Source organism: Sesamum indicum, linkage group LG3 (assembly GCF_026168435.1).
Source record: "Sesamum indicum cultivar Baizhima isolate 11 linkage group LG3, ASM2616843v1, whole genome shotgun sequence".
NCBI classification, from domain to species: Eukaryota; Viridiplantae; Streptophyta; class Magnoliopsida; order Lamiales; family Pedaliaceae; genus Sesamum; species Sesamum indicum.
Window position 1 is genome coordinate 16,607,302 of NC_142659.1, and position 22,935 is coordinate 16,630,236.

The 22,935-nt window shown below is 36.0% G+C and overlaps 4 protein-coding genes across 8 annotated transcripts in view; 2 read left to right on the forward strand and 2 right to left on the reverse strand.

The window, feature by feature from the left end:
* Positions 1–699, forward strand: part of LOC105157851 (midasin-like protein) — a 39,036-nt gene extending 38,337 nt beyond the window's left edge. For 3 of the 4 annotated variants that reach the window (XM_088878815.1, XM_088878818.1, XM_088878816.1), the window contains exon 78: positions 5–699. In XM_088878815.1, the coding sequence (XP_088734941.1) occupies positions 5–37 (33 nt within the window). In that variant the 3' untranslated portion in view covers positions 38–699. The remainder of the gene's footprint in view (positions 1–4) is intronic. The other variant, XM_088878817.1, reaches the window with a different exon arrangement.
* Positions 700–7,898: 7,199 nt separating this feature from the next.
* LOC105157787 (uncharacterized) lies at positions 7,899–9,830 on the forward strand. 2 transcript variants are annotated; one of them, XM_011074261.3, is made up of 2 exons: positions 7,899–8,290; positions 8,380–9,830. In XM_011074261.3, exon 2 carries the CDS (start codon positions 8,541–8,543, stop codon positions 9,639–9,641), a length of 1,101 nt encoding a protein of 366 aa, XP_011072563.1. In that variant the 5' UTR covers positions 7,899–8,290; positions 8,380–8,540; the 3' UTR covers positions 9,642–9,830. The 2 variants fall into 2 exon arrangements, with proteins under 2 accessions (XP_011072563.1, XP_011072564.1); XM_011074262.3 differs by having other exon boundaries at positions 7,899–8,271.
* A 1,250-nt stretch (positions 9,831–11,080) lies between these two features.
* On the reverse strand, positions 11,081–14,350 carry LOC105157788 (PHD finger protein ALFIN-LIKE 4). Its single transcript, XM_011074263.3, has 5 exons — positions 14,072–14,350; positions 13,863–13,895; positions 12,369–12,597; positions 11,850–11,985; positions 11,081–11,565 (listed from the first exon to the last, which is right to left on the reverse strand). Exons 1-5 carry the CDS (start codon positions 14,160–14,162, stop codon positions 11,302–11,304), a joined length of 753 nt encoding a protein of 250 aa, XP_011072565.1. The 5' UTR covers positions 14,163–14,350; the 3' UTR covers positions 11,081–11,301.
* Positions 14,351–14,800: 450 nt separating this feature from the next.
* Positions 14,801–22,926, reverse strand: LOC105157852 (polyadenylate-binding protein-interacting protein 4). The gene is made up of 16 exons (XM_088878532.1): positions 22,530–22,926; positions 21,627–21,836; positions 20,822–21,014; positions 20,605–20,742; positions 20,348–20,481; positions 19,964–20,154; positions 19,409–19,586; positions 19,083–19,319; positions 18,064–18,188; positions 17,830–17,899; positions 17,709–17,742; positions 16,884–17,200; positions 16,546–16,692; positions 15,931–16,023; positions 15,791–15,853; positions 14,801–15,275 (listed from the first exon to the last, which is right to left on the reverse strand). The coding sequence occupies exons 3-16, from the start codon at positions 20,955–20,957 to the stop codon at positions 15,258–15,260; spliced, it is 1,881 nt and encodes a 626-aa protein (XP_088734658.1). The 5' UTR covers positions 20,958–21,014; positions 21,627–21,836; positions 22,530–22,926; the 3' UTR covers positions 14,801–15,257.
* Positions 22,927–22,935: the final 9 nt, after the last annotated feature.

Genomic DNA, 22,935 nt, shown 5'->3' on the forward strand with positions numbered 1-22,935 from the left:
CCAGTGGTTCGAGCTTATGCAGTACTCGAGAGAGTGATACTATTTATTTTTGCTTGCATTGTCCAGTGGTTCGAGCTTATGCAGTACTCAAGAGAGTGATACTATTGGGTAGTATTTCTTTTTCATCCGTTAAATGGAAGCAGATCTGCAATTGATCGATGAGAAGCCCGACCGACGGGGGGTACTCGACTCTGATGCTGAAACGTCAAATTCTCCCAGTACTGCTTTCCAGGCCACCTCGTTTCTATAGCAGCACCATACCCTTGGTGTCATCCTGAAAGACACCAGCACAGAACAGCACGTAAGAAAGAAAAGCAAGAGGCACACGGGCCCTCTGAAAGGGTTAAACTTCCAGTCTCCAAATAATATATAGATGGGGATGAAGACTGCCTAAGAACTCAAATTGATTGCTCTGGACAAGATGAAACCAGTGTTTATGATGGTATGAAGCTCGTTTCCAGATGCGAAACCATGTTTTGATGTAAATTTTTGAAAAATATATGGATGGATACGTCCTACGTAAAATCTAGCAGGTTGCTGCTGCATCCCACCCCCACCAAAATCTAAGGGGTAAAAGAAACTGTTATCCTATTGCAGAGAAGAATAATTTCTCTCCTTTTCCCTGTTCTGTTCTGTATGTATTTTGTACAAACACAACCACATCTATATACAAGAGAAAAATCAGTTCTTTTCTTCCCATTTTTGTGTTTGGTATCACTTCTTTGTAAGCACGATGATCACTTCTGAGTAAGTGTTTCTCGAGCCTATTTTAAAGGTCCTCTGAATATATTGAATTTCCAAGGTTTTGGGATTGCAAATGCATGGACAATGCCCGTTGTTTACCTTAGTAAACAAGTATCCTACTGAAGAGAGAGAGAGAGAGGAAAATGAAAAAGAGTGAAGGTGTGAAATAGTTGTTTGTCTTTTCTTGCGAGTGTGGGTAAAAATGGCAGGGCCTACGAGTAAGACAGCTTAAAAACTTCCCATGTTGTTTGGAGTACACTTACTTACCTAGGGGAAAATTCTGGATAAGATCTGACATGTCTCTTGGATAAAGAGTGTCAGCATTCTGAAACGCGTATAAAGAGCTGCATTATGTTTGGTTTGGACACTTGTAAAAAAAATATTTATAATTATGTTAAATCTGAAACGCATGTAGAGAGCTTGTAGGACACTCATACTGATAAATTTGGAATTAATTTTAAGAAATTGATTAAGAATTTAAGATTTTCGAAACAACTTATTTATCATTATAACAAAAAGAATTACACAAAATACTGCAAATTGGTGCAAGTTGTTACTCCAAAATACACGAATTTTTTATTTAACCTTTTCTGAAGTCATAACTTGAAACATCTTTTTAAAAAAAAAAAAAAAGAAATTGAGATCCGATTTCACAAGTTATGACTTCACAGAGTTTTGTTTAGAGTTTCTTATATATGTTTATGGGTTTTGAATTTTTATTATTAATTCATAATAAATATCTTTATTATAAGTTAATAATAATTATTTATGTATTAATTCATAATAAATTTAATATTTTTATTTATGTTATGGACAAAGAATTTACAATAACCAAATTGTGTGACTTACTCAAATAACGACATCAATCAAGTTTTTTTAAATAATTATTACTTATGTGTATAAGAATGGGTTGGGCCAAAGAGACCCCAAGTAGCCCAAAAATAAGAAACAAAAGATCCATGGTATACTCTTCGGGAGATCCAAGTTAGAAAAGGTCCATAACTCTCCCAGGAGGCTCAGGTCATGAGAGACCCATAACACCCCCAGGGAACTCATTGACACCTAGCAGGCATTCCCCAGAGAACAAATTGGAAAGGGAGAACCGGCAGGCCCTTAGGGACACGTGGCTCCCTTAGAGAGAAGGACTGCAGATCCAACAAATCCCCCAAGTCTGGGGTGTATCTCCAAGTACCCCTCAAATTCGAAGGGGACCAGTCGGCACCAAATCTGAGAGAGGATCAACCTTATTCAACAAATGAGGCCATGATCCCCCCTAAATCCATAATCTTCTCCATCAACCTTGTTGTTGCCTATAAATAAGGACCTCCCCAGTGGGAGAATGACATGTAAGTCAGAATATACACAACCTCCTATGGCGACATAGATCTAAGACGTGAGAACAATGGAAAATCCCACACCTTCTTGGATGTCTCTCCCAGAAGGAAGGTCCCCCTGGCATTGGAGGACCTCCCACAGATGATTACTACTTGTATTCAAGGCCCAACTTTAGCGGTTCCACCATTTTCATTACTTAATTCTAATGTTCCTACTAATTCGATTTTCTATGCATGGGGTCCTGCGACAAGACGTCCCCTCGATGAGAAAGCGAGAACACCCTCCCCCATATGAAGGTTACTCCAAGGACTAGAAGGCGCACATTGATAATCTTGAGTAGGACCTCTTGGACCTGCGGGGGCATGTCTGAAGTACCCCTGGAGGAGCCAGAGAGCACCCCCCTTAAGCGAAGAAATCCTAATGAAAACTTGAAGGAGTGCAGTTTGTCGGAGTACGACGTAAAGGGGCATGGTGTGGTATGGCCCGGGAACGCATTAGCGGAAGTGGCAAATGAAAACATGTAATAGCAAAATTTAGATGTAAAAAAATAAAAGAATTTAAGAAGTGTACCATTAAAATTCCCGGGCATTCGATATACTAAAAATTGAACATAAACAAATGAGCAACTGCCCCATATCTGACCATTAGTCTAAAATGTTGTTTAACTAATACATCAAGCAAACAAATATTATACCTTCATAAGAAGAAAAAGTAAGGACCAAAGTGCTCTATGTCCCATGCATGAGAGATTGAATGATGTACATGTAAAATGTAGAAGGAAAAACGGAACTGCATCTTATTTAATCCTTCTAAAAAGAATCTGTTTGGCTCAACGAAGATATGCTCAAATTCCATCATTCTACATCAACCATTCAAGTCATTAAACTAAGTTATGTGAACAAGGAAAAACTTTTCGGGAAGCAATACCCCTTGGGGGAAAACGGAAATCTCCTTCGGAATAATGACAATCCTACAGACATAACAATCAGAATTCAAAAGACACAAACACAAACAAATTAAAAAAAAAACTCATAAATCAATCACAGAACAATGAAAAAACGCACAATGACAACCCTACAGTCACAACAATCAGAATTCAAAAGGCACAAATACATAAACAATTTGAACAAAAACCCACAAATCAATCACAGAGCAATCAGAAAAAACAAATAATGACAACCCTACACTCACAACAATCAGAATTCAAAAGGCACAAACACAAACAATTTGAACAAAAACCTACAAATCAATCACAAAATAATCACAAAAAATATACAATGATAACCCTACAGACACAACAAGCAGAATTCAAAAGGCACTCACACATAAACAATTTGAACAAAAACCCACAAATCAATCACAGAACAATCTGAAAAAAACACACAATGACAACTCTATAGTCACAACAATCAAAATTCAAAAGGCACACACACATAAATAATTTGAATAAATACCCACAAATCAATCAAAGAACAATCAGAAAAAAACACACAATGACAACCCTTCAGTCACAACAATCAGAATTCAAAAGCCACAAAGACATAAACAATTTGAACAAAAACCCACAAGTCAATCACATGACAATCAGAAAAAACGCACAATGACAAACCTACAGTCACAACAATCAGAATTCAAAAAACACAAATACATAAACAATTTGACCCTACAATCACAACAATCAGAATTCAAAAGTCACAAACACATAAACAATTTGAACAAAAACCCATAAATCAATCACACAACAATAAAAAAAACACACAATGACAACCATAGAGTCACAACAATCAGAATTCAAAAGGCACAAACACATAAACAATTTGAACAAAAACCCACAAATCAATCACAGAACAATCAGAAAAAACACTCAATCAAAACCCTATAGTCACAACAATCAAAATTCAAAAGGCACAAACACATAAATAATTTGAACAAAAACCCACAAATCAATCACAGAACAATAAAAAAAAAAAACACATAATGACAACCCTACAGTCACAACAAGCAGAATTCAAATGGCATAAACACATAAATAATTTGAACAAAAACCCACAAATCAATCACATGACAATCAGAAAAAACACAAAATGACAAACCTACAGTCACAACAATCAGAATTCAAAAGACACAAATACCTAAACAATTTGACCCTACAATCACAACAATCAGAATTCAAAAGTCACAAACACATAAACAATTTAAACAAAAACCCACAAATCAATCACACAACAATGAAAAAAAACATACAATGACAACCCTAAAGTCACAACAATCTGAATTCAAAAGGCACAAACACATAAACAGTTTGAACAAAAACCCACAAATCAATCACAGAACAATCAGAAAAACACACAATTAAAACTCTACAGTCACAACAATCAGAATTCAAAAGGCACAGACACATAAACAATTTGAACAAAAATCCACAAATCAATCACAGAACAATCAGAAAAAACACACAATGACAACCCTACAGTCACAACAATGAGAATTCAAAAGGCACAAACACATAAACAATTTGAACAAAAACCCACAAATCAATCACAGAACAATCAGAAAAAACACACAATGACAACCCTACAGTCACAACAATGAGAATTCAAAAGGCACAAACACATAAACAATTTGAACAAAAACCCACAAATCAATCACAGAACAATCAGAAAAAACACACAATGACAACCCCAAAGTCACAACAATCAGAATTCAAAAGGCACAAACACATAAACAATTTGAACAAAAACCCACAAATCAATCACAGAACAATGTTAAAACGCACAATGACAACCCTACAGTCACAACAATTAGAAAATACACAAACATATTAACAATTTGAACAAAAACCCACAAATCAATCACAGAACAATCACAAAAAACACACAATGACAACCCTACAGTCACAACAAGCAGAATTCAAAAGGCACAAACACATAAACAATTTGAACAAAAACCCACAGAACAATCAGAAAAAAAAAAAAAAACACACACACACACAATGACAACCCTATAATCACAACAATCAGAATTCAAAAGGCACAAACACAAATAATTTGAATAAAAACCCACAAATCAATCACAGAACAATCAGTAAAAATAGACAATGACGAACAATAAAAAAAGATTCCGAAGACAAACCCCCAACAGAGAAATAATCTAGTCAAATTACACTACAAACCCACCGTCAAGCCACAAAAGATCAAAACGTAAGGTGTAAAAGAGAAATAGTTGAATGAGCACCAAACAAACAAAAGACCGCACTAAAGAAACGCTGGAAGAAGAGAAGCAGCAAAAACGAGTGAAGAGAAACTGGGGTGTTCCTTCTTTAATTCTATCGGTTGTCTATTTATAATGAAAATTTAGCCGTTAAATAAAAAAAATAGCCGTTGAATCTTGAATCAAGAAAATCTTCGGTGATTTTCCTTTGAAGAGGCGGGAAAGCGCAAAATTCATGTGAAATTAGCCGTTAAAACATGAAGGTATTTTTGGCCTGATCTATGAGGAGACATGCGGGGTTCTCAAAATCTTCCTTACCTACATCGAGCACGTCAGGAGGAAGATCGTAAATGCCATGGATTAGTTTATGCTCTGAAGAGGAGTTTACATAGTGTTTGAATTTGTGTTTTGAGTGTTTTGTTTTGTATTTTAGAGATAGATAGAAAAAAATAAAGATAAGTAAGTGTGTGTTGAAAATATATGGTATGTTTGAATTTGTGTTTTGAGGTACTTTAAAATATTTTAAAATAAGTGGTGTAGGTTTGATGTTGGAATTTGGGAGACAAAAATCATTATTCATTGTCAAATCATATATCTTTTATATATATTTTTATATTAAATATGTATATATAATATTTTTTATGTTTAATGTTGTATTTTTTGGAGATAAAAATTATTGTTTATTGTCAAATCATGTCTCTTTTATACTATATATATAAGTGTATATATAAATTATAATATAAGAAATTGAAAAACAAAAAAATACACATATAAGGTGTAAAAATACAAAAATAAAAATTAGGTTATGTTTTATCTTGTCTCGAAAAATGCAAAAACATAAATCCAAAAATAGTGTTAGGGTTTATTGTTTTCACTTTTGTGTTTTGGTTGGGGAAACGGAAGTCCTTTGCTGTCAAGAAAAAACAAATGCGAAAAAAAGGGTAAAGATGGATGGATTAGTGTTTCTTATTTTAATGTAATTACTCTTTAGTTTTTAGTTGAACTTTTTGGGTGGAAAGCTAATGATTTGATGCTAATAAAATCAAGATTTCTTGAATATTATGCTTAGCCCTAAAAAAAAACGGATACTTTTCCTTTGAAAATAAATTATAAATTATTTAATTTGGTTCCTTATGATACTTACAATTTTTATTTGAGTTAATTAACTTAAACACCTTCTACAAATATAAATTATATTTTTTCCAACAAACCGAAAAATTACATTTGCATACCTTTCGATAATTCTTTGTTTATAATTGCACTCATTTATTAGAGTTTGAATAAAAAATATTATCGTCAGTAAGTAAAAATACATAAACTTCTAATCTGATCCATCATTCAATATATTTCATTCCTCGACGGCTATTTTTTATCAAATAATTATAATTTCGGAATGATTATCTTTTGACTATATATGTTATGTTTGTCCCATTATAAATATAATAATATTAATAGGTAGTTCTGTTGATAAATTGTATAACACTAAATGATGGGTAAATTTTGGAACGATTTATTTTTTTATGGCTATCAATAATTTTCTTTTAAAATTTAATGAAAGGGGCACAATTATAAATGTGAGAGCAGTAGCGTAATTTTCAAATACTTATAGAAAAAAAGTATAATTATGTATTCTTAAAAGTAATGTGGGTGTAATTAACCATTTCTATTTTATTGTATTGTATTCGGACTGTTGTACTTATTTATAGGTATTTCAAATATTTTAAAATTATTTTGTGTTATAATTGATATTCAAATAGTTTACTCTCATATTGAACTAGATTTTCTTGAAAAAACAAAATACTATGTTGTATTTAAAATTTTTTAATAAAAGAAGTCATTTATTGTGAAGGATATCATCATTTTTTGCATCAATCCTTAATAACAATTGTGAAGTCCTCTGAATATTTTGAATCTCCAAGGTTTTGGGATTGGAAATGCAAGAACAAAGAGAGTTTGGAGCGAAATAGTTGACTGTCTTTTCTTGCAAGTGTGGGTAAAAACGGCGGGGCCTACGAAACTTCCCATGTTGTTTGGAGTACACTTACTTACCTAGGGGAAAATTCTGGATAAGATCTGATATGTCTTTTGGATAATCTCCCCACCTGCTTTAATCCACCTCATTATTATTTTAAATTAAAATAAATTATAGTTACCTCTCAAATTATGAATTCTTTTAAAATAAAAAAATAATTATGTACTTCTTAAACTGTGAACTGAAAATTATTTTTTTACTTTCTCTTTAAAGAAAATCTTTGTAAGAAAGGAAGGTGGAATGCAATAAAATATTTTTAACTTTTTTGAAAATATGATTATAGTTCAAAAAGTGTATATAAATAATAAAATTATAAGATAACTTATAATTTTTTAAAATAATAAAAAATATATATTAAAATTTCAAGAAACATAGCTGTAAATGTAATATACGTTTTGAGATAGTTAATAAAAGCAAAATAAGAGAAAAATACGTGCTACTTAAATTTGATGTACGTATAAATCGTAATTGTATAAATAATTAAAAATTATTAATGTCAATTATAAATAATTTTCTTAACCGCTTCACCAAACTATTCTTAAGTTCAGATAAATAATTTTGATTATTATGTTTGAAAATATTAATGTTAAGCACATCGCAACTTCATCTACTTCTTCTGCTCCTCTCTCCTCTCTCTCTGTCTCATGTCACTCCCATGGACATGCCCCCTCTCTAACACACCACACGCACTCCCGTATTCTGTCTCTCGCTGTATTTGTCCTATTTGTAAAGAGTGTCACCACTCTGAAACGCGTATAAAGACCTGATTTTTCTTGGCAAGATCCGATGTTACCGGCGACTCTTCAACTTCCGAGGCGAAAATGATCACTTTCCTTGTAAGAGCTCTCGGGAAATGCTAAGCCCCTTTGCTGTAGTTTACTACCAGTCCAGGACATGGCACCATAAGCGCCAAAAATCGGTTTACCCTCCTTCATATGAAGCCGTAAAGAGTAATATCGTTTCTCTCTTGTAAGAATCCATACGAATTTTATACAGTAAAAGGTCAAAACTTTATTTATACCTTTTTGATTTGGGGGTTTTTCTGTTTGGATGTGCAGGAAGTTGGCAACGCTTTTGGTTCTTTAGGATTTTCAGGAGCGTTGAAAAATTACTGAGCTAATATATCCTTACGTATATTGATAGGAGTTTGTACATACGAGTGGATAGTTTAGGACTTTGAATTTATAACTCTTGAAAAATACTGGCCAGAGAGGAGAAGATGAGTTTGAGTAGTGCGGCGGAAGAACCAACAGCCCAGGAAATTCATATTCCAGCAGATATAGAGTGGCAAATGCTGGATAAGTCCAAGTTCTTCTTGCTTGGCGCAGCCTTATTTTCTGGTGTTTCAGCCACTTTATACCCTGTGGTCGTGTTGAAAACCCGGCAGCAAGTTGCTCAATCCCATGTTCCCTGCGTAAGAACCGCAATTTGCATCATGAGGCATGAAGGGATCCGTGGATTGTATAGGGGATTCGGAACCTCATTGACCGGCACTATCCCTGCTAGAGCTCTGTATATGACTGCACTTGAGGTTACCAAGAGTAATGTGGGGAAGGCTGCCGCTAGGCTGGGGTTTCCTGAGCCTACTTCAGCGGCTGTGGCCAATGCTGTGGCCGGATTGAGTGCTGCAATGGCGGCACAAGTGGTTTGGACACCTGTTGATGTAATCAGCCAAAGACTAATGGTGCAAGGAAATGGTTGTGTTGGTGGTGGACGAGTTCAGAGTGCTTTTAGTGCATTGCCGTGTAAATATGTAAATGGGGTTGATGCATTTATTAAGATTTTGAATACAGATGGGGTAAGAGGATTGTATAGAGGATTTGGGATATCGATTCTGACATATGCTCCATCAAATGCTGTTTGGTGGGCCTCTTATTCAGTGGCACAGAGGCTTGTTTGGGGTGGAATCGGGTGTTTCCTTTGCAAGAAAGAAGAGGAAAGCCTTGACAATGGAGTCATAACTGTGAGCAATGTTACAACTAGTGGTACTAATAATGGATTGAGGCCGGATGCTAAAACTGTGATGGTTGTTCAAGGCCTGAGTGCAGCCATGGCTGGAGGGTTCTCAGCTTTGATCACAATGCCTTTGGACACGATCAAGACAAGGTTGCAGGTTTTGGACGGCAATGAGAATGGTAGAAAGGGGCCAAGTTTGGGGCAGACAGTGAGGAATCTGGTGAGGGAGGGTGGATGGATGGCTTGTTACAGAGGGTTGGGTCCAAGGTGGGCTTCTATGTCCATGTCTGCTATCACAATGATCACTACATATGAATTTTTGAAACGGCTGTCAGCAAAGAATCAACAAGAGTTGACATTATAATTTCACACACAGACAAAAGTAGTATAAAGAATAAGGTTCCTTTTTTTCTTTGTTTTTTATATTTTCTTATGTTTTGACCTTGGTGATATTTCTGACCTGGTTTCTTTACACAAAGCCATAGTTTCCTTTTATTTTCTTTGTAAATAGCGCTCTGTTTATCTCCACGAGTTATATGATGAATTTAAGCAATACCCGGTTTTTCGTTTCACCTATAAAGATGTCTTGATGTGTAATCTGCTGCACTGGTTCTCTTTAGTTTATGTCAATGCAACTATTCTGTATACAACTATCTATAACTGAATAAACGTTGGAGTAGTTTAATTGGGGGGGGGGGTTGATTGTCGGAGTTATTTGAAAATCTTTCGAGTTTATGGGGAAACACCAACCGAAGCAGAAGAATTCTGCTTAAAAAATTCTACAACTTGCTTTCTTTCTCTTGGAATATATTTGTTTGGGGTGGGGTTGGTTTGTAGTTGATAGAGACTGAAGTTGGTTATCCGGTTTGTCTTAGTCTTGACACCTTTTTTATCTTTTTTTTATAAATGTTTGTTTTTCGGTTACAGCCGTATATATTACGAAAAAATTTTTTATCTAAATCAGATTTGATTGGACGAAATCAGTCACATAACAAGTATAATACATTTATCATGCAATACGTTATTTTTTTTAAATTATGCACCAATTGTATAAGGAATGTATTACACTTACAATAAAATTTATTTATATTTGACCAAACCCAACTAGAGTTAAAATTTCTGTGAAGAAAACGGAAGCCGGAACAAATGATCCATGGAACTCCATTGATGATAACCCTTTCTTTAATCAAGTTACAATATTGAAGAAGAAGAAGAAGAAGAAGATTCAGTCTATTACAGAACGTAGCAGAGCTCTGCTTTTATAATCTAACCACCATTAACAGACTAACCTCTCTTAACTAACTAAACTAACTAAGAAATGATGAAGTAAATGAATGACACACTCGCAACTAAGGAACTCGAGATTACAACTAATATAAGAAATAAGCATGCTACTGCAAGTGACGCTTTTGTAAGAAATGAACTGAGCACTTCTTCTGCTAACAGAACGGAGCAGGCACAGGCATAGAGGGATTACTGGAGGAAAAGCATGGATCTTTACAATTTCCCATATGCTACCTTTCACTTCAGTCTCAGCAAATTGAATACTGAATAGAGAAAAACATTATAATTTATTGTATCATAGTTTTTGCTGACAGGTGTATTAGGACCTCTCCGTTTAATCTCTCTAGTCTTCAATAAGCAATTCGCCGTTACCACATTATCTTCATTCATACATATTGCTCTGAGATATTCGCAGAGGGCAGAAGAGATAAAGTCTGCTCTGGAAATGGAATTATGATCTCTAATTTTTGATATACCACTTAATAAATGCAGATAAGGCAACGCGCTTTTCTCACCAGATTATGAGAAACTGGAATACTATTTAACGAGAAATATGATAGTTCTACTAAATCAGGGTACTACTACTGACACTACAACAAATAATCTATACCAAGAACGAGAACCCCCAATCCAGAAATACATTCATTCACAGGTTAGCACTGAATGACCTGAACAAGAAAGGACCTAAATCGACCAAGGCAGTAAATAGAGTCTTTGGGGCTAAAGATTTGCGGTCTACATTAAGGGCGAGCTCTTTTATTGCTGCATGAAGGACATTTGTACTGCTTGATATGCTCAGCTCTGGCAGGTGTAATCTTGACACACTTGCCATGAAACCATTTCTCACATATATCACAGCAAATCCAGAATTCATCTGATGCATAGTTCTCCCCACAGGCACCACATAATGTCTCTCCGTGCTCATCGTCCTCTTCCTCATCCAAGCCCTCTTCTTCATCTTTTGGCTGTGACTTCATAATTTTGACATGAGTTTCAGATGTTCGCTGTCACCAAAAGAGCAGAGTAATAACACCATCAAAAAGTTGAAGAAAGGTGAGGATAGTGATGAACATATCAACACAGTGCAATAGGATATATATAGTCTAGTTTACCCCCAGGAAAAAAAAACCCTAAAAGTAATGCTGAAATTCCAGGATGCTAGACAATAAGAACTAATAAATACCGACAAAAAGGAATCAATCATGCTCCCTTACATAAAGACCAATGTTAAATCAAACGAAGAGAACATATTGCAGCAAAACAAATAGCCCCCTGAGTCTTTCCTCACCGATTTGGAGTTTGACTTCAACTTGTTGCTACTATTATTTGAGACTGAAGATTTCTCTTTCTGTTGTTTCTTAGCAGCACCAGTCACAACTTCAAATACAGTGGGGAGATCATTAATCATGTTGAAAAGCCGCTTCCTGCACCATGAATTAGCTAGTCTCATTAGAGCACATGGCATACATGTCGGTGAATGAGAGGGAGTGAATCATAATCAACCACACAGTTGGTTTCACCAACAAAAAAGAGAGACTTGAAACCAGGTTTCATCATATATGATCATCTCCAGACCAACCAACATCCCCTACAAAATAAAAAAAGGTCACATATATGCAACCTAGGATCAATTTCTGCAAGTGATCAAGGCTTTCTATGAACAAAGCGACATTGACCACATGAGGGTACTTTGGCACAAAATGGAAACTACATGGAACAAACGTGAACAGAATCAATATTTTACTGCTTTCAGTGTGAAACTGTTTAAAAACGATTTTGAGTGTCAGACGAGAAGCAACAGACCCACCTGTCAGCTTTATCAAATCCGAATCTAGCACCAAAATAGAAGGCGACAGCAAGCAACCAAGCATCACTGTGGACAGCTACTAGAGATAACCAATCTTTTTCTTGCATCCCATCCCTAGCAAAGTTAATTCCCAGAGCAGGCTCAGGGAGTTCAGGAGGTACTTCCTCAGCAGGCAAATTGACCTCCCATTGCTCACTAGGAAATCCATACAAGCAGAGATTGTCCTTCTCTGAGATGAAAGCATGAAGAGTGAGTATCAACTGTATAGACATATGGGGAAAGAACAAAATGGCAGGCTAATAGCCTGAGCATTAAATGGTAGGGGAGAAGAACACGCTTGGAATAAATGAGTAGTGTATCATAGTCTAGTCTATCTGGCATCTGATACTGATAAAAGTGGAATGTGTCCATTGGGAAAGCATACGCCTCATAGTATTGAAGATGGATTTTGTGATATCTTCATAAATATATCAGCATTGAGTGACAAACATGATGTTCAGAATAAATCCACATGTCGCAGCAGTGCGCAAATAAATAAATCAACTGACTTTGCATAGAAGCAAGCCAAGATCAATTTTCAATTTTTCTCATAACATAATTTCATGTTCTAACATTTTTTTAAAAGAAAAATAGTCACTAGCTAGAACAGGCTCCCTTTAATGCTTATAATGTATAACAAGTATCTTCACAGGTAGAGACATACAATTCAACTAGATATGATAGACATTAACTATCTGTAAGATAGGATTGTTAAACAAGATCTGAAATCAATATTTAGAAGTAATTGCAAGTTGCAGTCAGCAACTTGAAGTTCTAATGGACCACCCTAAAGAGCTGAGAATGAATCACAGTTACTTCTTAAGGCAATGTATCCACCATGTTTATACAAGCCATGATTAGTGTACCATCTACAAAATGTCCTTGTGATTAGCACCTACCATACCATGCTTTCATGCCTCATGCACACTATATTTCTATAGCCGTCATAAACAAAATACAACCAACAAGAAAGAAATAAAAACTTGTATTAAAATTAAAAACTACACGAGATACAAAATTTATAGCTCAACAAGATTACTTCCCAAGGTGCCAGAATTGAATCAGATCAAGCAACAGTGAAGAGTGCTACACTTAATCCCAATGCACTCTCATCTTCAATGCACATTCTAGTCAGAAACCACAGTTGCAGATACACATAAATCTATTCCTTAAACACACACACACACACACACACATATATGTTTTCAAAGATTCACTCAGCATATAGATACTCCACATGCCTTAGCACTGATACTCAAACCAAAAAAAAGAGAAGAATAAGAAGAAGAAGAACAATAACATTATCAAATCAATTTAAGCCCATAGCACATTCTCTCTTTACTCTTATCAGTGAAATTGATATCATTTTTCCAGAGCAACTGGTAGGCAAACATGTAACCAGTACCTAAAATACCACAAACAAGATAACAGCCAAAGCAGATGAAGAAACTCTACCAGGATCGCACTGCTGGAAAAATTCTTCAACGTCTGCAGAACCAAGAAAACAAACAAACACGTCAAAAAGAATTAATAAAAGAAGCAGCGAAATCCGGAAATAAACCAAAAAACTCAAAAACATAGAAACACAATGAAACAAAAGCATTTCACACTCATAAAAAGCTAAACGGATTAAACCAAAAGACAGAGAAACAAAGAAAAAAAACCTGTAGTAAGCGCTTTGATGAGTCCAGCTCTTCGACCCTTAAAATCCCTAAAAACTTCTTCAACAGTTCGAGGATTGTAGCCAGCCTCCATTCTCTTCTTCGCCTTTAAAGGTCTTCTGGAGTTGTACTCCGCAATTCAAAATGTTGGGAAAATAGTTGTGAGGTGGGGTTTAAGAGTAGGGGATTAGAAAATAGTAGTAAGAGTAGTAGTAAAGTCTATTTCTTTGAGAGAGAGTGAAATTGAAGAGCGATGGGGCGGATTTGAATCTAATGAAGATGGAGGGGTTTAACTATATTTTAGAGTTGGGCTATGAGTCCGAGAATATATATATATATATATACATATATTTTTTTTATATATTTTCATTTATTTATTTTGATGTATGACTACAAAATATAACATACATTTCATATTATTATTACGACTATTTATAAATATCCTTGTTTTTCCCTTTTTCTTTTCACTTTGTTTTTTATTTTTTTGGCTATTTTTTTTTCTGGCTGATCGATAAAATTTTATTTAATTTATAGTAAAGTTCTTATAATGAAATGCAATTATTATCATTATTGTTTAATTTATAAAATATTTTTTTCATTTGTCCTTTATCCCATGTGTGTAAATATATCTCCTGAAAATTTTACAAGATAACTCCCCACTGAGAAGACAATGTATGATGCTACACTACTAAAATATGTAAGATTAACACAGGAAAACATCCACCCGCAACATTCACCATCACAAAACTCTTTAGAATAACAAACACTTAACAATTCCCATGGTCACAACTTCACCTATATCTGAAATCCCAAATTTCACTCCAAAACTCACAGATCACACAAATTTATCACCGAACATACTTGAAGCAAAAACAACAAAAAATGAAGTTCATCATCATATAAGCCCACATCTAAACTGAATCATGAACCAAAAATGATATAGGAAGGTGAAATTTGAAGTGCTTTAGAACACTATGAGACTTCAGAATGTGGATATGCACTGGCATTGAGAAGTTTTTGAAAAGGGAGCGAATCTCCTATTGGCACACAAGGTCGCCAGAACTGTCAAGTATTTTGTCAGCTGATGGGTTCACACCAAAATTTTTCCAAATAATGCCGTTTGAAATTCTATCTGCCACCAGAAACAGAATCTACAAATGATATTTGCCAACATTCATTCGAACTCCCTTCATTTGTACGGCATTTCCTGCACAAATATATTAAATGAACCAATAGTCATTACCAAGAATCTGTCAACCAGACATTAGATCCATTAGCAAAGCAGATAAAGAAATAGATGAGTAACACGTCTCCAGAACAAAATCGTCCACTTTTAGATAGGTTGGAATGCTTCAGTGACCATGCCATAAACAGTTAACTGAAGCTAAAAGTACCAACTCAGAGGCTCACAGATAAATGTAATTGAAATTTTGGTAACAATCGTGCTATAACCTCTTTTAAGTTGGTATCTGCCTAGAGTACTTCATTCTCAGCATTAAGTTTCTTTTATTAATGTAAAAGAAACCCAGGCGCTTCCACAAACAATCATTTTTCAGTTTTGTTCATTTACCAAAAGGTAGGTATGGTAAACCACACTGGGTCCACGACATTTCTTATGAAGCTTCTTACCGTCATAACAGGAGGATTGTACTTTTTTATTGTAAAGGCACCTGTCAGAACATAGAAGAGCAAAGGAATAAGAGGAAGAAACAATTATCTTACGGGGGGATAGATTGGCATGTATAAAACTGGCCGAGGCTGTCCCATTATTATCTGCTGTCCATACTGCATCAAAATCCAGTTAAGTTATCATATTTTACGATGAACTACAAGCAGAACCAGTTCCCCAAAATACGACAAACCTGTAGCCCATTTGGATGATAAAACGGCTGGGGCATTGGTGCAGCCTGTGGATTGTATATAACAGGTTGCTGTGCAGCAATAGAAGGTCCAATCTGCAAAATACATAATTAGCCACACATCAACAGTATAAAATAAGTAAATGTAAGCAAGCGATAAGATCATAAATGAAAACAACAAAGAAAAAAGAAAAGGAAGGGAGGGATTTGAGAATCCTTTTTCCTTGTTTTCAGTAAACAGTTCTTAAAAGTCTGATATTCGGTTACCTATCTATGCAGAAATAATTTCTGAACCACTAAGCTTTTATCTTATCAGTGAACCTGCTCTATCTCTTTTTGTTTTCTTATTTCGGCAGATACTATAATAACTTGTTTCCACTTAAAGGAACTTGCCATCGAATACTACAATAACTTGTTTCCACTTAAAGAAACTTGCAATTGAAGGGCTCATCAAACAGCATCTATAAGTTCCTTATACCAAAATGCAGTTTCTGTAACTGAGGTCAGCTCAATTTGCAAAAACATGACATAATGTTAGACCCATTATAGATGTGTGCCTATGCTTCTGGACTCCAATAAAAATGAAAAGCAAGAGGGAATACAGGAGCGTGTACGCACCCCAATACCAACAGGTACAGCATGCATATGTGTAGGAGCAGTCATGTTAGCTGGATAGTAGAAGGGACCATCAGAAACTGGAGAAGAAGGTCTTAGAGGTGTGTGCGACGGGATGAAACTCTTTGCATTAGGGTTTAATTTAAATTCCTGCAGGACAATCAAGAGGAGCCAGTGAATCAGAGAAAATACATTAGGCACATGACAGAAGTATGAGAGGAAGAAGGAGCTAATTGGTGTACTCTTAATGCTATGCATGTTATTTGCATGTAGAATGGGTAGAGATCTTGCTACACTGTGAACACCACAAATTAAACATAAATCCGCTCCTGTTGTCCCACCTTAGCATGTGGATTGAGTGTTGACTTCTCCGACGACAAAGAACAAACAGATGAACTTGGTGACAGTCCCCGGCCAGCAGAAGTTGAAGTAGCACCTCCTCGATCGGAAGTAGATGATGCAGAACTACTGGGACGTGCAAGAGAACTAGTTGTTCCTTGTGTCATGGGAGAAGCAGCACCTTCTGATAACGCATTAGAAGAGCTCGCCTTTTCCTGACCTTTGGATGATGCATGTGCTGGATCAGATGCAGTGGCATTCGGAGATAATCCAATCTTATCACAGCTTTCTTTCTTTACTCTCAGAAATGAGTGTTTATCTGCAGACACAATAATATCAATCTTAATGCAACTTTAAAGATGAATGACATGGCATAAAGGGAAAATAGATTTAACAGAAGTAAGAGAGCTCAAACTAAAACAAAACAATAGAATACAACATGGGACAGCATAGGCCCACCATAATGAGAATCTATATCAAATGACTATATTGTAATACAGACCACCACAGAATCATAACTGAAGATTCATATTCTAATATATTCCACAGAACTTTGCAGGACTATGCTGATCAGAAAAATATAGGTAAAACAAAAGGCGCCCTTCATAATCAACCAATCTCCCTTTCGAGTAAGAAACCAGCTGATGACGATAATATAGGTAAAATAAAAGCGCCCTACTTTTCGACCAAGTCCCTTATGTATAAGAAACAAAAACTTGGTGAAAAAATTGCCTCCTTGCAGATCATTATTACAGATGGACAACTGCAATTAGGGTAAAGTTTAAGTATGTGACCAGCAGAAATAAGCCGGTTCTGACTTTACTCACCGTCAGCTTTTGATACTTGGCTCTGATCATGTGGCTGCACAGAAAGGAAGTGATTCGGATACCCATCAGCAACATTTAACAATAGAACACCATCCAACTTCAATGCATTCAACACACTCACCTTTTGCTTTTCTTCATCCTCCTTCGGGTAACTAGTGTCAGCATGTCCAATCATTTGGCTATCATCAAACCTACATCAAAATATTCCAAATTAGGCACTTAGTAGAACTTCATTCAGGAGCTAAATTTTAAAATCATATAGCAAAATCTCATCCATCCTGATTACAGAAAGATCATATGAATATTTGAGATATTTTGGGCATTAACACATTATGTATTCTGATGGTACAAAAACCTGCAAGCATCAACTGCAGACCAACTTTTAGGAAGCTGTTCAGCTAACATCTGTAAAGCATGACTCTCAGAACCTGGATGGTATGCGTCCCTGCTGATAGCAGTCAGAGAATATTGCACTTTTCCCTACAAGAGGAAAATTTGAGAAAGATTCATAAAATGTCGTTAGAATGAAGGATGCAAGTAAGGGAAGAAAGTACAAGATCTAACTCAAATTAGTTTTGTAATACAGCAGAGAGAAAGAATAAAGTACAGACAACTGGAAAAAATCTCTCTAACTATAATAATTAGGTCAAACTCCAAGCAAGTTAGAACAACCTATTTGAGACCACCAGCTCTTGTTTAAATTATTCAACCACAGCAGTGGTACTGACTTCAAGACTTCACTAAAAGCAAAATGTTTGTATAACAGCTTATATGCTCCTTTGAGCAAGACATTAGGATATGACGCCCTGAGAGATGGAACAATATATATATATATAAAGTGGAGGATATTTCTTCCCCCTGCAGAAATTAAAGAACCAATCAGTAGCATAACTCCGAAACATGTACCTGGTTCAAATTTAGTTCATCAATGTTTGGCTACAATATTAAAACAATTACTCATCACCCCACCCAAAAGAAAAGGCACCAAGACATACATAAAAGAGTTGACATCAGATTGAATGAAAAATGTAGCTATAAGTACAGATTGCTGTTACTGGCAGAAAGATAAGCTAGCGCCTAGCAGGAGAAGAGTGTAGGGGTAGGACAGTTGGCCAATGGAAGGAACAAAATGTATTCCCAGCTAATTTGGGGAAACAGTGCAGGCTGTTGCCTCTTTGTTCTGTAACAAAAAAAATCATTGAAAATATCCCACTCCATAACCATTCTAAAGCTTTGATAATCAAGAGAGGAAATAGATAAGGGAAGTGACGTAAACGGAAAAACCACTTAAGTGGGAAAATAGCAAATGACCGTAAAGTAGTTATAATGCCAGGTATAATGACAAAGAAAGACATTTTTCGAAATTAGAAATACCAGCGATGAAGATCTGGATGATAGTTGAGTTCCATCTCGGGCATTCCCAGGACTCCTATCTACATGAGTGTCACCTGTAAGAGAACCAGAGACACCTCCAAATGTTTCATTATTTCGTGAATCCAATAATATGTCCTCAATCTCGTCATATCCACTGTCATCGGCTCCGCGGTAGACCGACGAAAATCGGGTTTCTTCATCCATTTCAAGATATCCATCAAGTTGAATACCTCTTTCCTAAGGAATCAACGCCACTGAGATGAATGCAACAGTAAACAGAAACTAAAAGGAATATGAAAGAACAGTTAATCAAGCGTCAGTCTTACCTCTGCCAGATGAAAATCAAGGGTATCCTCACCCTCAATCTCTCTAGCTATCCGTAAAGCTTCTCTTTCCAATTCTCTCATCTGAGGGCCTCTCTCAAGCTTTGTTGTGTAAAGCTCCTCATTGAAGGTGCTCTTCACTCCAAATAAAGTTTCATTTGCTTCAAACTGATCCCAGCCTCTGATATTCAGATAAAGGTATTGCATCAGTGATCAGCCCAAAAAAACATCAGATAAAGAAGGATGACTGGACCACCTACAAGAACTTTGACAAGGATAAAGGATTTAGGGGCACTGAAAATGCTTTAAAATAAAATCCTTGATCTTGGGGCTTCAAAAAATTAAACAGAACAACATAAACTTCTATATGATTTCAAAAACAAATATTGCTCAAACTAATATATGGTTGTCTCTGGAACAGTGATTGAAAGCACAATGGAACATTCTTCACAATTTTCAGTAAAAACAAAATTAACTAATTCTGTCCTATCTTGTCATGTATGCCATGACAATCCATCATATTTGTCCAATATTCAAAAAAGAAATGTGCTTTCCAACCTATTCCAAGGACCATCAAATATATTGTCCAGTTCAGGACACCCAGGATCATTTTCATCGGGGACCCAATGCTCCAGCTCTCTCCCAACTTCTACATATCGGGATTGTGATATGCAGGAATCTGTCATAAGCTCTCGCTGCTTTTCATTCTGGAGCTCATTTGTGAACCCATCCCTTGTTACAGGAACGCCCTGTTAAGTAAGCTAGTTTAATATTTAATTCCAACTACAGAAAGCCCTTTCTACAATATCTGCTGCTTTACAATCAAGAGGCCATGAAAAAGCTGATGGATAACTACCTGATGGAGAATTTACACTTAGCAACCCAAATTTGGCATAAAGAATAAAAATTACACAATCATATGACAGTAAGACTTATTGGAACCTTTGCTATCACTTGCACGAGATCCTCAGCAGGTATAATCAGAGTCCTTGAAGGAGGACTGGTGTGAGAATCTGAAATACTTTTCTGTCCCCCAGAACCATCCTTAGTCGAGTGTGCCATTTTCAGAATAATTCCTGTCACCACAAAAACATTATATGTTGAGTAAAAAATCCAGTTTGCATATGTAGGGCCCAAAGTGGGGCTTAATCAGCCAAAGGTACTCTTACATAAATTTGTGCTGCTACATTTTGACATACCAAAATCCTCTGCATTTGTAGCATGTAATATTCCAGAAAATACAGATCCATCCAGCACCTGCACTTCCACTGGATGTCCGATGAGGCTTGTTGTTGCATATATTAGTCGATCGCGTGAATTTGATTCAAGTACCCTTCCTATACTTAAATTTACTTGAATTAGAATACACTACAATACAATTTATAACCAGACTAACAGTAAGGAGACAACTCTCACCAAAACTAGCCAGGCCAGAAGTTGTTTTCCCAGTCTGAAACTTACAATCAAACCTAGGCGCAGTATTTTTTTCAATTTTATGACTGCCATATCCATTAGGAGAAGATCTGGGTTGCACAACTTGCTGCATGTTCATCTTAATCGGTATAGTCAAGTATATCCAAACAACTTAGACCCAGGTTCAGATAATAAACTGCAATGGTAAAAGAATGCACAATGAAATGTCTTTAATAAGGCACAAATAATAGTTGATTACAAAGAGAATGAAGCCAAAATAAAGACACGAGGACGGCCCAGATTTCCAACGGATAAACTTCACATGGTAATGGCAAAGATAACAAGACGACATCAGCTCAAAAACTTCTCGTGGCAATACCAAAGATAACAAGACAACATCAGCAGTCAGATTTATCCATTAATCATATGCGTGAAACACAACAACCCTTCATCTCCCTCCACATACAGTTTGCTTATCTTACGAGCAAGTGGGCTAAGGAATTGGTATTTGAGTTCTATAACTACCGGCCATGCTTGAAACAATTGAAAAGCCAGGAAAAGTTTTTTATGGTTAATAATTTACTGCAGGTGATGAAAACCACACAAAGAGCAATTTTTGGACTTTTCCACGAATTTATATATTTCTTTTGTGGTGTGGGAATATGAGAATTTGGTAGAGGGCCAGAACTCAATAAACTCAAGCCATTGACAAAAACAAGGAACCTCGTGATCTTAACATATTTTCAGTAGGGATGATATGCTGGATCATATGGTCCATATCTTCTGATGTTCCAAAAGTTACACCTACCTTTCACCTTGAATATCAACGAAGCAAAACTCAGTCTGAAGCTCAAGCAACTATGTAAACAGAATCAACTAGTGGAAAGAGCAGAAGCAGCCCCACGTGTTCTCATGCAGACAAATGTAATGGACGGCAATATTATAATGACCTGCTGTAGATGATTACTCAATTCTCAAGATGTAGGTAATGCAGCACGTTCACACTCTGCAAGAAAATCTGAAACTCCTCAAGTCAAAATGCTATTCCGTAAGTTCCCCAAGTAAAAAAAAAACAGGTGCTCAAATACTTCCAACATTTCAAAATTTTTAGATATAAATGCATCAGTTATTTAAACATGAAACGGTTCTGGAATGAGGCACATCAAACATGGAGAAAAGAATGGGCATAGCTCCCCTGCATATTGAAATACTGGCTAAGCATGCATCAACAGATTATGAAGTACTAGCTAAGCATGCATCACCAGATTATGCATAAAAAGCTATGGCAAATAATTGAAAATCGACTGAAGTGAGAATAGGAAAATTGGAACCTATTAATAGGCTCTAGTAACAACCGTCAAGAACAAAAGGGAAAAGAGAAAAGATAAAGATAGAGAATGGTTTATAAGGCATCCCACAACTCAACTATAGCTATGCAAAAACAAGCAACAATATACATAAACTACTCCAGTATTGCACAATCGTCCAAACTCCAGATGAACATCGTCCACACAATTTTTCTTTTTTACATTGAGCGATGGCATTTATCGAAAGGGAACACAAACAGTACTAGAAAAGATATAACAAACTAATGCTCGACCAAAAAACCCTAGGAAAATCCTCCTCTAAGCAATTGTGATCTAACATTTGAATCAATACATATAATTACAAGTTACTGTACATGCATGGAAAAAACAGGTAAGATGCTTACAGGTAGAGAACAAAGAGAAAATTTCAGAGAGAGAGAGAGGGGGGGGGGGGCAATCTGACAGAAGGGGTTTGATCAGGGAGGAAACGGCGTCGTCTCACTGTGTGGTTTAGCGGTTACCGCCCCGGCAAAACCGGACCCGGATTAGAAAAGAAGGACAAATGAAATGATAATGAACGGCATTCTGCAATTATTTGGTTCTGCTGCTCACTTCTCTTTTCCGCCCGCGAGAAGTGAATCATTACCCGGCGCACCCGACCCGGAACGAAGCGGATTTCAAAATAGAGAATCTCTTTTGCTTTCAGGTCCCTCTTAACTCACGTAATTGTATTTTTCAACTACTACTGTTACTATATAATATAAATTTGACTAGAGTAGTTTTCTTGATTTCAAGTCAAGACGGTCCACA

Excerpts from the sequence above, each read along its gene's own strand:
- LOC105157852 (XM_088878532.1), bottom strand. The coding sequence starts at position 20,957 with ATGAACATGCAGCAAGTTGTGCAACCCAGATCTTCTCCTAATGGATAT. Across the intron at positions 20,743-20,821 it reads TTCTGGCCTGGCTAGTTTTG|GAAGGGTACTTGAATCAAAT; the intron begins GTGAGAGTTGTC and ends ATTTAAGTATAG. Across the intron at positions 16,693-16,883 it reads CACTCAATCCACATGCTAAG|GAATTTAAATTAAACCCTAA; the intron begins GTGGGACAACAG and ends ATTGTCCTGCAG.
- LOC105157787 (XM_011074261.3), top strand. The coding sequence starts at position 8,541 with ATGAGTTTGAGTAGTGCGGCGGAAGAACCAACAGCCCAGGAAATTCAT.
- LOC105157788 (XM_011074263.3), bottom strand. The coding sequence starts at position 14,162 with ATGGAGGCTGGCTACAATCCTCGAACTGTTGAAGAAGTTTTTAGGGAT. Across the intron at positions 12,598-13,862 it reads TTTCCAGCAGTGCGATCCTG|AGAAGGACAATCTCTGCTTG; the intron begins GTAGAGTTTCTT and ends CTTTCATCTCAG. Across the intron at positions 11,986-12,368 it reads GGATTTGATAAAGCTGACAG|GAAGCGGCTTTTCAACATGA; the intron begins GTGGGTCTGTTG and ends TTCATGGTGCAG.